The sequence below is a fragment of the Pezoporus occidentalis genome, unplaced genomic scaffold (genome assembly GCF_034315485.1).
Source record: "Pezoporus occidentalis ecotype Australia unplaced genomic scaffold, CSIRO_AGI_Poc_V1 ctg148, whole genome shotgun sequence".
Taxonomy (NCBI): domain Eukaryota; kingdom Metazoa; phylum Chordata; class Aves; order Psittaciformes; family Psittacidae; genus Pezoporus; species Pezoporus occidentalis.
Genome location: NW_026913295.1, coordinates 1,797,421 through 1,813,021, shown reverse-complemented (window position 1 = coordinate 1,813,021; position 15,601 = coordinate 1,797,421). Strand labels below are relative to the sequence as shown.

Below are 15,601 nucleotides of genomic sequence, written 5' to 3'. Positions count from 1 at the left end.
TCAAATTGATTGATGGGTTCATTTGTTGGTTCTGTTAGTTAGATATATAGAGAGATATTATATGTATATATAGATACACATATTAGTTATGTGTATTCAAAAGAGAACTGAGCCACAAAATCAACGTTTGTCTATGACATCAGAAGTCATCTGCTCCGCAGCATAGTTTTTGTGAGCATTGCATTTCCTTAATCTTCTCATGCAATAATGATATACTGCCCATGTCACTGCCAGCAGGATGCAGCACTCATCATCCTGTCAGGAAGGGCTAAGTCTCTTCCTGAGCCCAGAATACATGTGTCACAACATCGAGGAGCTGCAACATGTAAGTTGTGTGGCTCACACTGACTACAAGGCACTGATTGCCATACAACATCCTGTACTAAAAGAGGCACATCCTGGAAGAAGCCAGTTGCAGCCATATAAGGGCAGGATATTGTTACCACCAAACATACTAACACCAAAAAACAAACTGTTTTGGCACCAAAGCCAAAACAGCCTTTGGGCTGTCTTGAAACAGTGCAACCTGATCAAAGCACATGAATTCCCTTCTCCACCACTGGACCTCATCAGCAAAGCAGAATTCAAACTAACCTTTACCAGATCCCAAAGGTAACATTCCACAGCATTGTATGGCAACAGAGAAAGAGGAAATGGTGACCTAGTGTATAAGGTCTGACAAAACTGCCTTCTCAGCATTTTCTGCAGCTGGCCCAAGCTGTGCCAGAGAACACACCTACCCGAAAGAGTACAGAGACAGTTTGGAAGGAAGAGCCCTTTTTCTTGGTTCCTTTCTTCTTAATCCCACCACCTTCAGCTGGAAAATGAGATGACAGTCCCAACTGAGGTACTGCTGTAGATCCTTTTGACAGCACTATAATTGTGCATCTAATACATAGAGCATGAATACTGATTTAACACTGATTCAAGTCAGGTGATACAGTTGGAAACACCAGACAGGAGACATGATTCTCTATCTTACCTTCATCTATGGAAGCAAAATCAGCATAAAGATTGCATAAAATTTTCATAGATGATTTCTGATACAGCGCCACAAGAGTTTCATTCAGAGGGTCTTTGTTCTTCTCAAGCCAGCCAGTGATGTTGTAGTCCACTGTGCCAGCATAATGCACCAGGGAGAAATGGGCCTCAACCTTGCCTCTGCCAGGCTTGGGCTTTTGGAAGTTGTTGGACTTGCCCAGGTGCTGGTCATAGAGCTTGTTCTTGAAAGAGGTGTCAGTTGCCTTGGGGAACATGCACTCCTCTTCCAGGATGGAGAAGATGCCCATGGGCTGAATAGAGAAAAGGTGTTTTCAAATAAGATAAACTCAAGTTATAATAATATGAAGAAATGCTAAAGTACTGGAAGTATTTTATAGAGAATTAACTTGGGAAAAGCAGGGAAGCAAAGTTTTTTATGAACAGCTGACAAGATATTCAAAAGCACCAGATTTTTCATAAGTAGGGTTTTGAGCTACCCAGACATTGGCTGGGAAACTAAGAAAGCCAAGCAAAAACTGTGCAGCAATTTCCTGGATTATCTGCAGCAATTTCCTTATCCAAAAGGTGCAAAAAGCAGTCAGACATGAGGCTTTCTAACATTTGAATTTAACTGAGAGGAAAACCTGAAGAGGAACCAATATGCAAAGACAGAAGAGAAGTGGGGTAAATCTGACAATGGAATGATAACTTCTAATGGTGCATAAGACAGAACAGAGAAAAAAAAGCAATGCCTTTTTAGAAGGCAGAATGCATTTCCAGTTGGTGGATGATAAGTCACAAGTGTTAGGTTTAAAGGAAGGGAGGAGGTAAGGAGACCTGGAAGCTTCACAGAGAGACTGCATTGAAGGCATTTGTGCAAATGTTTTTGAGGATCCCTTCCAGTTCTGACCTCTGTGATTGGAAACACTGCATGAAAAATTCACCTTCTCAATGAGCTCAATGCAGGCAGCCAGGTCCATCCCAAAGTCAATGAACTCCCATTCAATTCCTTCCTTCTTGTACTCCTCTTGCTCCAGCACAAACATGTGGTGGTTGAAGAACTGTTGCAGTTTCTCATTGGTGAAGTTGATGCACAGCTGCTCAAAGCTGTTGAACTAATATTTGAGTAAATGTTTTAATACTGTTAATCTGACAGAAATGGATTTATTTCATAGAGTTACTAAGGCAAGGCCAGACAGAATATCCCTGAAGGGTTTTGGTAACAGTGTAAAGAATATATCATGGGTTGTCCTGGCTTACAGGAAAAGTGCTGTGCAGCACATGGTTGATATAGTCTGCACTGATGGTGGTTTTGGGTGACCTTAAATACAGATTCTGTGGGAATGGAGACAGCAGCTTCATAGCTTTGCTTCTGCTGTTTCTTTTCTCTTATGTAGTGGGTGATGGACCTATAAAGGCAGAAGTCGTCTCAGAGGGATTTGCCCTGTTCTTGGGGGCTGCATTGGGGTCAGGAAGAGGAAAGGTCAGAAAAGTCAAACAAGCAGAAAAATGCATTTAAAAAGAGTGCAAAACCAAACCTCGAAGATCTCAAAGCCGGCAATGTCTAAGACCCCAATAAAGTGCTGTCTTGGAAGCTTTGTATCCAGTTGTTGGTTGATGCGCATCACCATCCAGAAGAAGAGTTTCTCGTAGACTGATTTAGCGATGGCATTTACTGCATGGTGCACCTGCAGAGACATGGTTCACACAGCTCTGCCAGGGCACTGCTAGTGCACCACCAGAGCAATAGCCCTCCACCATGCAAAGATGCTTTCAGCCCACAAAATGCACTATAGGCCTTAATGGTCCTGACCATCCTCAGCTGTGACCTGCACCCACTCCCATCTCTTAGGGAAATGCGGTCCCTGCTGCTCCCTGACACCCACCTGATGCACTGTTTGGCCCTTTATGACATAGTCATTTCCCACTTTCACCCGGGGATAGCACAAAGCTTTCAGCAAGTCTGCCGAGTTCAGGCCCATCAGGTATGCTGCTTTGTCAGCCTCTGTAAAGCAATACAAAACCAGTGAGTGTACTGATGATGGATCAACCTGATGTAGTTGAAGATGTCGCTGCTCATTGCAGTGGAGCTGGACTTGATGAGTTTTGAAGGCCTCTTCTAACCAAAACTATTCTATGATTCTGTGAACAGTGTTTTTCCCTTCAAGCCACTTCTCCACAATGTCACCCAAGCAGATCAAGTCTGGGTGTGTAACCAGAAACTGGGCAGCACTATCATAATATGTCCCAGCACAGGGTCCTTCAGCAGAGCCAGTGGGAGTAAAGTGGATGCAGAAAGTGACTCTACAGGGTGGTAAGTTGACGGTTGAACCTCATTTTCATTTTCATCAAGGAACAGCTTCTTTCCCAGAAGAGTCCTTGCATTTCTAGGGAAAACCAGCATGAAAACAGTTGGAAATAAGTGTCTCCAAGCCACAAAGGTTTTACCTTCTGTGCCATATGGCTCTGCCTGCTCCTCACGTGGTTTCTGCCTGAACTTCATGTTTCCATAGTGTAGAATTGCCCCTGTCAGCTTGTAAATCCCCATTCTCTCATCAGGGCTGAAGCCCAATATGTCAATGGCTGCCTGCATACCGGAGAGATCAGCTGGTTATAGTGGTGGTGATAGTAAAAGTGATACTGCCTCTCCTTGCTAAATGTACTCACATCTGTGGCAACGAGCTCCTCCTGGTCATCGATGCTGGCCACAGAAATCTCCCCTTGGCTGATGAACGGGTAGTCGTATGGGTTGGATGTGATGAGGAGCATCTCTGAAAGGCAAATGAGAGAGTAAGAGCCAGATCAGGGCAGTGAAAATGGAACAACAGCTCAGCAAGGTTTCACAGGCTCTTTTTCCTTTTGCATCCTCAGGCTCTTGGTTTTCTATTAAGAGACAAGACAGAGTAAAGGCATTCATCTGCCTTTCACTGGATGAGCAGAAAGTCCTGGGCAGCTTCTCAGTCCTACTAGTTCAGTATGCTCTCAACTGGAGCTGAACATTCAGCACTGGCAGACAAGGAAGAAGGGACATCCAAATAAACATCTTTAAGAAAGATATTTAGGTGAGACTTGTACATGCTTATCCTCTTACATGACATAGAATCATAGAATCACAGAATCACAGAATGGTTTGGGTTGGAAAGGAACTTAAGATCATCCAGTTCCAACCCCCTGTCACTGGCAGGGATCCTTCACACTAGACCATGTCACCCAAGGCTCTGTCCAACCTGCTAGATGGAGCATTTACCATTTCATTGGGCAACCCGTGCCAGCACCTCACCACCCTCACAGGGAAGAACTTCCTTATATCAAACCTTAACTTCCCCTGTTTTAAGTTTAAACCCATTACTCTGTTTTGTATTACAAATTGAGGCCGAAATTCACAACTTATTTTCAGCCCCCAATCCTATGGTAGAGTAAGAGAAGTGAAGGCGTTCAGATGTGCAGTGGGGTTGTGCAGCATGCAGGAGGTGAAGCCCTCCACACATTGAAGATAACTCTGTGTCCTTGTACACACATGCAGCCCCCTAGCATGCAGCAGTCTCTGGAGGGGAAGGGAAGAGGGAGGTGGTAACGTCAGGAGGAGACACAGTGGGAAGATGAGTGTAGGAACTCCACCTTGGGACCTGTTCTGTGGATATTTAGGAGGGATGGGCAGAGTGGAGGGAGGACAAGTGCAGTAGTTCAGTGTGTGCCAAAAAGGATTGGGAGAGATGTGGGGCATAGGTAGGGTATGACGGGGGAAGTTTAGATAAGGAAGACTTTCTTTCCTGTGAGGGTGGTGAGGCACTGGAAAGGGTTGCCCAGGGAAGTTGTGAATGCTCCATCCCTGATGGTGTTCAAGGCCAGGTTGGACAGAGCCTTGGGTGACATGGTTTGGTGTGAGGTGTCCCTGAGCACAGCAGGGGGGTTGGAACTGGGTGATCTTAAGGTCCTTTCCAACCCAAACCATTCTATGATTCTATGACATGGCAGTGGGAAGGGGGAAAAGGCTGGAGGGGCTATGCTGGAAACAGGAAGAACTTTTGCCCATACAATGGAGAGTTCAGATAGGTGGTTTGTAGATCAGGGTATGTGCCCATCCTGCACCCAGAAAACTCTGACCTTTCTACTGAAGATTATTCACAGGATCTGGCCCATGTATGCTGGAATTTCCACACCAGCAAGAACAGCAAAGTGTAAGGCAGAGTAAATAGCCACTGCTGCACCTCACCTACATAGTTTGCATAAGAACTTACCCAGCTAAGATAAATTGGATGTGGAGTAAATCCTAGTGCGACAGTTACACAGAGAACAGTGCTGTGTGCAGCTTTGATAACCCAGTCATCATAGAATAGATTCACAGAATAGCTTGGTTTGGAAGGGGCCCTCAAAGCTTATCTAGTCCAATCCCCTGCAATGAGCAGGGACATCTTCAGGTAGATCAGGTTGCCCAGAACCACATCCAGCCTGGCCTGGAATGTCTCCAGGGATGGGGCATCCACCACCTCTGTACAACCTGTGCCAGTGTTTAACCACCCTCATTGTAAAGAATCTTTTCCTCACATTCAGCCTGAATCTCCCTCTTTCAGTTTAAGCCCATCACCCCTCGTCCTGTCTCAACAGGCCCTGCTAGAAAGTCACTCCTCATTTTCCTCACAGGCCCCTTTCCAGCACTGAAATGCTGCTCTAACGTCTCCCCAGAGTCTTCTCCAGACTGAACAACCCCAACACGCTCAGCCTTTCCTCATAGGAGAGGTGCTCCAGCCCTCTGATGGACGATGCTGGAATGCAGATGACACAAGTAAGAACATGAACAAAGCTTCAGTGCTTCACACAGCCTGAGGCACCTGCCTGAAGGGGAAGCTGGATGCCTGTGACACACGGTGCCGCTGGACCCTCTGTCACTGAGCTGGCATATTCAGAGAAATGATTTTCCTGTGGAATGTCACCATGGGATGGCTGTCCTTACCAAGCAGCTCGGGCTTCTTGTTGGAGAGGATCTGGTAGAAGATGTGGTAGCTTCTCTCCGCTTTCAGCTGGAAAGTGACTCTTGACTTTTCCAACAGGTCTGTAATGTGCATGTACATAATTTCAAGCATTTCTTTATAGTAAAGCAGTAAGCCCCCATCATTTACTCACAGGTCTCAATGTCACCAGAGGCCAGTTTTCCAGAGGTCCCAAAATGAATACGAATGAATTTACCCTGTCAAGCAGATAAAGGTAGTGGTCAGTGCAGCATTCTCAGGTAGCATGCCAGGTTCTTTTCTCTCTTGAATATCAGTCACAGCATTGACAAATTAGTCTGAATTAGAAGACAGATAAAGGGCACAGTTTGTTGCAGCCCAAGTGTTCAGGGCCAGGTTGGACAGGGCTTGGAGTAACCTGCTCTAGTGGAAGGTGTCCCTGCCCATGACAGGGGGTTGGAACTGGATGACCTTTAAGGTCCCTTCCAACACAACCCAGTCTGGGATTCCATCATCTGACAACCAACCAAGAAACTTGCCAGCAAGAACATTTCTCTCAGCCCAGTGGCTCCCAGTTACAAGTGACAAGCAAGCATGCAGGGTTAGAAATGCAGGAGGGCAGAGAGAAACACAGTGACTCACAAAGCGCGAGGAGTTGTCATTTCTCACAGTCTTGGCATTCCCAAAGGCCTCCAGCAGTGGGTTAGCACTGAGGATTTGATCTTTGAGTGTTCCCTGTGAAAACAGGTGAATAACTACTAAGAAACACCCAGGGCTACGTGACAGGAAGAAGTGACCATACTGCTATTCACCTTGTTACGAGTACAACCACGTGCCCTTCATTTCAGCTGTACAGATTTACTACAGCATCCTTTTGACTACAGCACCAAGAACCAGCAATGTGTTTAAATGGTAAAGAATTCCTTTTCCACTTATTGAGGATTTCTCTCCTGGTCAGAGCTCTCATCTTTTAGCCACATGGATAGACTGGTCTGTGTGAAGAAACTGGAGCTCCTGATTCTTCCTGGAGACCAATCCCCCAGGCCTGGTTTCAGTCCACTCTGGTAGCTTGTATTTGTGGTGGTCCTAACTGCACATCAGCCCCTGGTTTTATTGCCTTTTGAGGGGGTGGCTGAAGCTAATGAAAGATATTTTTGGGGTAAATGTTTGTCACAAGTGCTGCCCTCAGCCACAGGTCGGTAACATCCCAACTGCCCCTCTGCCAAGCCCTTCTTCCTCACACCTTCATCCAAGACTCCTTCTTCTTGGCTAGGTCTCCACCCGCTGCAATTGTGGCAAAGTACTGGATGACACGCTTTGTGTTCACAGTCTTCCCTGCTCCGGACTCCCCACTGCCAAAAGAAAGCACAGAGTGAAGAATTATCTGCCCCCTTTTTGTTGGAGACAGAAGTCGAAGGGGCAGGTGTACTTACGTGATCAGGATGGACTGATTTTCACGATCTGTCAAAGGAAAAATGCCTGCAGTCAGAGAAGCTGTAGGGAAAAGTGCTGGTTCTCTGGTAACCCTGAGCGTCCACTGAATTGAAAGAAACAAAACCTCGGCAAGCAAAACTGAAAAGATGCATGGTCTTTTTCTCCTCTCTCTTCCCCTCCCTGCACTGCATTTTACATCTTCTCTCCTCCACCTGTGCTCCATCCTGCACTCTCCTTTTTGCTTCTGTCTTTACCATTATTTATTACTTTTTACTAGCATAAAGAGTAACATTTATTACTATTTGGAATCATAGAATCACTGAATAGTTTGGGTTGGAAGGGAGCTTCAAAGCTCATCTAATCCAACCCCCTGCAATGAGCATGAATATCTTCAACTAGATCAGGTTGCCCAAAACCACATCCAACCTGGCCCTGAATGACTCCAGGGATGGGGCATCCGCCACCTCTGGGTAACCCGTACCAGGGTTTTACCACCCTCACTCTAAAGAATTTTTTCCTCACATCCAGCCTGAATTTAGTTAAGGGCCAGGACCTGATTCAAATTAAAACCATGTATTTTGGTAATGTTTTTTCCAGCTCTGTTCTGAACCTACCTGCTGTTGCACGAAGCCACATGCTGGTGTGCTAAGGACTTCCCAGATAATGTGTCCTATCCAACTGCAACTGCCCTGTGCAGTGGTTCCTGTTATGGTGCTTAGCTTAGTACTTGGACCAGAAATACAGATAATGTGCAGTACAACAGCATAGCACTTCAAGAATAAAAAACCTAATTCTGGAGACAGGGAAAAATGTGTGGAGCTGGGTTTGCATCATCTAGAGATAAAATAAGCACATCACATTCTACAGTACGACAGTTGGGAGCTCAAGAAGACAATCTGCAATATGACACAGGACAAGGAATTGGGGTAGCACATTGTAAGAGATGGAAGAGGCAGCTGAGCCCACAGCAGGTGAGGAATGACATTTGTCAGGAGCAGTGTTTCTGACACAGCCTTCTTCCTCTGAGTCTGGTCAAACTAGAACCACTCACCAGTCAGCATTGACTGATAGGCATTGTCAGAGATGGAGAAGATGTGTGGAGGGGCCTCCTGGCGCTTCTTGCCTCGGTAGCCAGCCACCACCTGCTGGCTGTACACCGGCAGCCACTTGTAGGGGTTGACGGTGACACAGAAGAGACCCGAGTAGGTCTGTGGGAAACAAAACTGTAAGAGTCACTGCAGTCACCTCCTGGCAGCTGGATTTTCTCCTCTGCCAGGACAGGGAACTTACATAGATCATCCAGGAGCTGTAGCGGTCCTTGAGGTTGTAGAGGACGGCAGGTTCATGGAGGTGAGTCAACATGGCCACATCTTCAATTCTGTCAAACTTAGGTGGGTTCATGGCATAGACATCATCAGGTTTGACAGCAAGTGTCTGTAATTCAGAAAGAAAGAGTTGATTCAGCAGCTCTCGATGCTCCCTCCCTGTATACACACAGAGACACAGGCACAGAGAAGTAATAACATCTGTAAGGCTGCTGTAATTCATAGTTTTCTTTGTGTTTCACTGTGCAAAATGAGATCATGGCTATTGCAGGGCAGACACTGATGCCAGCCAGGAATTCTACAACACTGGCAAATTTACAGCATGTAAATTTATTGTCCTGGAATTGCTACAAACACAGACAGCATTTGTGCTGGACCAGCTCTTTCTACATGTTGTTGCTGCTTATGAATTTCAGGTCCCTGCTGCTCATAGCTGAAATGGCCAGGGGCACAACTCCTCGTGGCTGGTCTACCTTTCATCCTCCAAGACTCGCACTGCACTGTGCCTGAAGACACTGTGCACAGGACAAGTACAAGAGGCATCAACAGCAAATCCTTCCTAGGAACAGAATTGTTCCACTCTGGCCTGTTACCATTCCTAGTTAAGCAAAGGCTCTAGCTCTACCAAAACTGGCTCTCCTTGTAGTTGATGTCCTGTCACACTACCGGAGCCTCTGGATGTAGGGGCAGGGGGCAGATGTGCAGGAAAGCAGATGTACACCGATGGCAGCAGCTTGTCTCAGGCACACTGAATGAAGGAGCTTGAAAATCCTGCTGTCATTTCATAGAATCCCAGCCTGGTTTGGGTGGAAGGGACCTTAAAGCTCCTCCAGCTCCAACCCCTTCCACGGGCAGGGACCCCTTCCACTAGAGCAGCTTGCTCCAAGCCCCTGTGTCCAACCTGGCCTTGAACACTGCCAGGGATGGGGCAGCCACAGCTTCTCTGGGCACCCTGTGCCAGCGCCTCAGCACCCTCTCAGGGAAGAGCTTCTGCCTTAGATCCAACCTGAACTTCAGAAGAGGGCGGGAAGCTCTGAAGTATTAGGAATTATTAAAAAAGAGAGAAAAGAAGAGAGCATTCCATAGGATGTGTCCATCAGTCCATTCCCTCTTTTGTTACTGAGCACCCCTCTTCAAAAGGATACAGTTGTGGTGGAAATGCTCCAGAGAAGAGAAACAAAGATGGTTACATGTATGAAACAGCTTTTGTATGAGGAGAGCATAACTTGATTGGGATTTGGGCGTCACAAGGAGACTTTTGCAGTCTGCAAAGTCAGGAAGAGCAGAGAGCCATTGGCTATGGCGAGGAAGAAATATTTGCTTGTGAAAAAATAAGTTGAAATGAGCAGGCTGCCCATTGCAGAGGAGAGGAAGCACTTCACACACATACTCCAATCTTAAACCATGTAAATCTTGCCCACAGGACACTACAAAGGCAAAAACCCTCAAATGGATCTGAAGACCCAGCCCCCAGGAAAGCAGGTCCTTATACACAGGTGCCTGTGCAGGCTCTGCTCCATCACATACCTGGGGTTGCTGGAGGCTGGGCTGAACCAGTGGATGGCTGCTTTATTCTTTACTTGCTTTCTGAAGAAGCTTGTAGCACCTGCTGCCAGGATGCTGGGTGCTTTGGGCTGCTGCAGCTGTTTTCACAGCAGTTATCAGGCCGTGAGCTGCTAAGACCTGTCAGCATTTTTGCAAGATTAACACCTTGGAGGCTTCTCTAGGAGACTGCAGCCAGTGACACTTCACAAGCAAAGGGGACTTTCAAAGTACCTGCCTGCTCTGCTACCAGTGAAGGAAGAAGTTTATCAGGGGGTACGACAGGGCTATATGAGAAAGAGTTAAAGGCAGCAGCTGAGAAATGCTAGGGCTTGCAAGGCTACAACCAAACCTGGTTTTGAGCACTGCCTTATCTTTAAAGCCTAAAGCAAGAATAACTACCCAAAGAACACCTTCATCCCAGGATCCTGAGCAATGCTTTCCTCTGGAAGCTGCGCTGGTCCCAGTCAGAGGGCAGGGCAGGGCAGATGTCTTGCCTGAGCCAGCCTAACTCTTTCTGTGCTCCTTGTCCTCCCTATCAGACATCTCAGCAGGGCCAGGAGGAGGACCAGGAGGAACGCACTTACTCTGCCATCCTCCGTCTCAACAGTTATCTTCCCATCCTGTGCAGCCTTGATCTTGCCTTTGGTGTACACCACCTCGGGGTCAGCCACAAAGCAGTGGGTCTTGGCATCAAATGGCTGGTTCTGGGCTTCGATTCTCTCCTTCTCTGGTTTGCGCAGGTACGGTGCAGCCTCCCCAAAAACCTCCATGCCAGCGTCTCTGCTCATGGCTGGAGCTGAAAGACAGACCCTGCTGTGGTGGACCCCTCCCAGAGCACCCTTCGCACCCCTCAGATGCGTGCTGCGAGGTCTGAGGGAGATGTTTGCCTCTCAGAGCTGGAATGCACCAAGCAACAAAGAGCTGCCACCCTTCACGGCCCCAAGGAAAGGGGATCCATGCCTGAAGGAGCAGGAGGGTTCCCTGGGGATGTGTTAAAGGGGAAAGCTCTCTGAAGGATTCACATAGTCCTTAGTAAAACTGAGGCCCTGAAGCTCACTTTAGTTCCAGTTCTTTACTTATGATTTCCCCCGCTCCCTTTTAACATGGTGCCTATCCTAGTCCTCTGGTGCACAGCCGCAGCAGGCAGGAAGGGACACATGCCATGGTCTGTTACAGTGGATCATTCAGAGGGAAGAAGGGGACCTGCTCACAGTGAGTGCAAGGGAAAAGCCAGCTCAAGCCAGTCTGGGCAAGCTGTTAGTCTCCATGCTTTAAATTCTCACCTTAAGGATCAGTCAACAGAAGGAAGGACCAGGCTGACATCTCTGATCTCTGAAAGAGAGAGTGGAAAGGTCAAACTCCAGCTAAACTACAACCTCTCTGATGGCCCAATACCCCTCCCTTACTGCAAGCAACCACTCCAGTTGAGGACTGGAGAAGTGAGCTCAGATACCAGTCCTTCCTACCCAAGGAATGACCCAGCGAGGAACCTACAGCCTTGCAAAGCTCCAAGCATGGGCAACAGCAGCACTGGAGGAGCCCTCCACCCCTCTGCAGGTCACTCACAACACAGCCATGAGATCAGGAGGCACCAACAAGGGCTTTCTCCCTGACAGCTTTTATAGGCTCAGCCCCTTCCCTTAGCTCGGCCCCTTCCCTATATTTGGAAGGAAGGGATCGACGCTCCTGCCTGTGCACCAATTCCTGTTCATTTTCTGCCATATACAGTATGAAAAGAACGGAGCTGCTCTTTTTTTTCCAAGTTTAGTAGCTCTGGGACCCGACTGCGGTTTGTAACCTCTTTGCTGTGGGATGTCCTCTCCTGGGAACATGCTCTCCTGACAGCTATGACTGCAGATGGCTCTTCACTGCTACCTGCTCTCACCTAGATGTCAAAGACATAATAGTCCAGAAGGGACCTGCCCCACTGCTGCTGCTCCTGGGATGCCTGGGCAGAGCTCACAGTGGGAAGGGAATGCAAAGCAGCTGTGCATGGGGTGGAGGGCAAGGCCATGGGAAGGGAAAAAGGTGATGAGGATTCATGCAGGATCAATTACAGCGATTATTGTGGCTTTCCCATCACTGTATGGATCAGGGAGGACGAGAGGAAAGGCCATGACTGGAGTATAATGTGACAAACCATGGCAAAATACAGGCTCATCAGAAAGGATACCCAAATCTAGTCAGGTCTAACCTGTCATTCTGATTGGAGAGTTTATTTCCTGGATTTCAGTGTCACAGGGATGGATATTTCATGAATTCCATGCCCTGTATATTCTACAGAAATTGAGCCACTTTGGCTGCCTAGAAGGTTCACTACCCTTGCTGCCAAAAGGAGCTGCAGAAGCCATGTCACACAGTGCTATCAGGTCCTTAAACACAGCTGACTGTGATTCCAGGTGAGAATAATATTGGTAAGGGGACATAGTAGCCACCAAAACACTGGGCATCAGCCACCTTTGCATGCCAGCTAGGACAGGTGAGCTCTGCTCAATCCTGAGCACTCAGCCCTCACCCAGAGCACCATTTCCATGTGAATCCTTGGGGCTGTAGGCTTGGCAGTGCCTGGGGAAAGGCAGAACTGTGTCTGAGGAGATGCAGGCTGTGCAAGGATAACTACACTTATGCAGCTCTTGCTTGGGCAGCACAGACCCAGGACTGGCAGCAAGGCATGGCCAGCATAGGCTTGGACACCCCTCTCTCCCCTGCCCAGAGCAGCACTGTGCCAGAGTCTTCCAGGACCACACTACCGAATCCACTTCAGCCCATGTGTTTGCCCTGGAAAGCATTGGGGGAAAAAGTGGGAATTAGCATGGAGAAAAAGAAAAATGTAGGAAAATTTTTCTTTTATAATTTTTTTTATAAAAATGTAGCAAATATTTTTTTATAGCAAAAAGGAAAAAAAAAGTAGCAGGAGAGGCTGAGGGTCAGAGTTGAGCTCTCCCATCCCAGGGCACAGCACCATGACTATGGCAGCACAGCCAGGCTTCTGCTGAGTTATGCTGACTCTGGCAAAGCTGATCCATGAAGCCTTGCAGAGGGCATGAACTGCCTTTGGGCTATGGTGGGCTTTAAGTGGAGGTCTTCCAGTCCCTAGTGCTCTATTTGGTTGGCACAGAGCAGACAGGCAATGGCTGCAAACTGAGCTCACCTCGTAGAGCAGGGCAGGACAGCAGTTGGCAGAAGCAATGGGAGGCTTCATGCTTGCACAGGGAGTAGCTCCTGGTTCATGAGCAGAAGGGTCTCCTCCTCCCCGAGTCATCCTGCCTGCTTTGGTCATCTTCTATCACTGTCCAGTAGCACCCGTTTGCCCTGTGCACTGCCTGGCCACTCATCCAAGGCTGCAGCACCAGAGCAAAGCCCACAAGACCTGTGTGAAGCCAGAAGCCCATCCCAAATAGCTCCTGCACCCCCCAAAGCACCATTCCCAGCTGGAGCACACTGGGACATCTGGTTCTGCCGCATGGGGGACCTTACCTCATCCTGCAGACACTGCTGGCCCTGCTTGTGTTTGCCCGAGGAAAGCCGACCCTGTGGCCTTGCAGGAGCGTCATTGTCACTAGTGTTTTGACAAACTTATTCCATGTTGCCCTTAATTTCATTTAAGGTCACTAAAAATGGACACTGCAGCCCCATAGCTCATGAACCATGAATTCCTAAAATCCCCCTAAGCCTGGAGGATGAGGGAAAGCTTTTTTTAGCAAGCATCCCCCGTGCTCGGCCCTTTGAACTCGGCACAGTGGATGTACTGAGTGTCTGCAAAAGGCCAGACACACCACACCAAGAACCAGCTTAGGGCTTTGTCCTGATACTGAACTGTCAGTGTGATTCAGACAGGGCCTTTCCTGCTCCCAGGCATGCCTAAAGCAAGGGGGATGGACCCTGCTCCCCATACCCAGCTGTAGGATCAGAGCAAAGAGCACACACAGGCAGAGCACACCACTCTTCCTATATTCCCTCCCTGGTTCAGGTGCCCAGCTGGGAGCAGAGTGCAGGAAACCAGTTAGCAGTGAGCAGTGACTAGTCATTGGCATCTGCTGAGCACCACACCAAGACCATACTCCACTGTTTAAAACCATTTGCACACTGCCACTGTCTCAACTGCCCTAAATCAGGACCATGCAGTATATCCGCAAGATGGAATTCCATGTTCTGCCCAGCCTAGCAAGGGTTAGCAACTAAAAAAATACACAATCTTTCAGATCTCCAGTCCTGATCCATGCATGATGCAACCAGCTACAACAGCCACTGCTACTACCTGCCCACTACCTGCAAAGGCTCCACTTTTCACTGTAACAGTCACACTTATTTTGCGCAGTTCTCCATCATTACACAAAAAATGTCTCAAGAGAATAACTGCTTTAAAATCTTACCAGAAGGCAGCCTGGAGCAGGGGCTTAGATACAGAAATGTGTCTGTTACACTGCAAAGCAAGAATGCCAAGAAACTTGGGCAGTGCAGCTGAATGTGCACATCTAGATTTTGGGTTTTCCTTTGGTGTTAAGGACATGCACTAGATTCTTCTCAAGAAGTTAAGTGCACAAACCTTTGTGTTTAGACTCATCTGTGCTTTGGAGCCTTTGGATGCTTGACAAGCTGTGTGAAAAGGAATGACAGAGCTTTGTGTGAGTGAAAATCACAAAATGCCATGATAGATCCGAAACTTCTGTGTTGATGCATGACAATGTGAGACACTGCAGGTCTTTCAACCCAACCAAGGAAATGCCAGATTTCCAGCAAGCTGAATAAAGATTATTGCTTTTATTCCATTTCTGGGACTTAAACTTGGAATATTCACTACAGGGAGCTGCGGTGGGCACACTGAGCACGCGTACTGGCAACAGCAGGCCAGGATGAGCAGACCCAAAACCAAAATGAAGACCACAGTGTCAATCCCAGCCTGTGTCACCCTGATCTCCCTGCAAAGCCCTTCTCTCCGATTTGGTCCTTTAGATCACCCAACTCAGAGCACCAGCCTGGGACGCAGAACAGGGAACAAGGCACCTGCCTGTCCCCCAGCCCTCCTCCAGAGACCCCAGTGGCTCCACCATGCTCTGGGGTTGTCCCTCTTTTCCCAGAGACACCTCCTAGGCTAATGAGTGCCCCTGTGCCTCGCTTCACAGGCCCAGGCTTGGGTGCAGGAGGCAGGTCTCATGCCCCTGAGTCAAGGAGATGGCCCAGAAAAGCTCCTCATGCATGGGGTGGGCAAAGGAGCAGTGCCGGCCATCAGCCGGCTGAGGCTAAACCCAAGGGGCACAACTGATGGTGGGGCACCTGCTGCATCTGCCCCAGCAACTGGTGGGAAGGCCCAGCGAGGGCTATGGGGACCACAGCTTGCTCAGGACCAACAACAGTGCCCACCTAGGGAGT

General features: G+C 48.1%; 1 protein-coding gene across 1 annotated transcript in view; it reads right to left on the bottom strand.

Moving 5' to 3' along the window:
• Positions 1-15,374, bottom strand: part of LOC134159533 (myosin-3-like) — a 28,215-nt gene extending 12,841 nt beyond the window's left edge. Inside the window, exons 1-17 of the mRNA XM_062610585.1 lie at positions 13,383-15,374; positions 11,515-11,563; positions 10,816-11,027; positions 8,652-8,795; positions 8,413-8,569; positions 7,361-7,388; positions 7,171-7,279; positions 6,570-6,662; positions 6,103-6,166; positions 5,933-6,031; positions 3,649-3,752; positions 3,430-3,568; positions 2,868-2,986; positions 2,520-2,669; positions 1,926-2,096; positions 983-1,292; positions 741-817 (exon numbers count right to left, since the gene is read on the bottom strand). Coding sequence (XP_062466569.1) covers positions 741-817; positions 983-1,292; positions 1,926-2,096; positions 2,520-2,669; positions 2,868-2,986; positions 3,430-3,568; positions 3,649-3,752; positions 5,933-6,031; positions 6,103-6,166; positions 6,570-6,662; positions 7,171-7,279; positions 7,361-7,388; positions 8,413-8,569; positions 8,652-8,795; positions 10,816-11,019 — 1,968 coding nt within the window. The 5' untranslated portion in view covers positions 11,020-11,027; positions 11,515-11,563; positions 13,383-15,374. The remainder of the gene's footprint in view (positions 1-740; positions 818-982; positions 1,293-1,925; positions 2,097-2,519; positions 2,670-2,867; positions 2,987-3,429; positions 3,569-3,648; positions 3,753-5,932; positions 6,032-6,102; positions 6,167-6,569; positions 6,663-7,170; positions 7,280-7,360; positions 7,389-8,412; positions 8,570-8,651; positions 8,796-10,815; positions 11,028-11,514; positions 11,564-13,382) is intronic.
• Between the last annotated feature and the right edge of the window lie 227 nt (positions 15,375-15,601).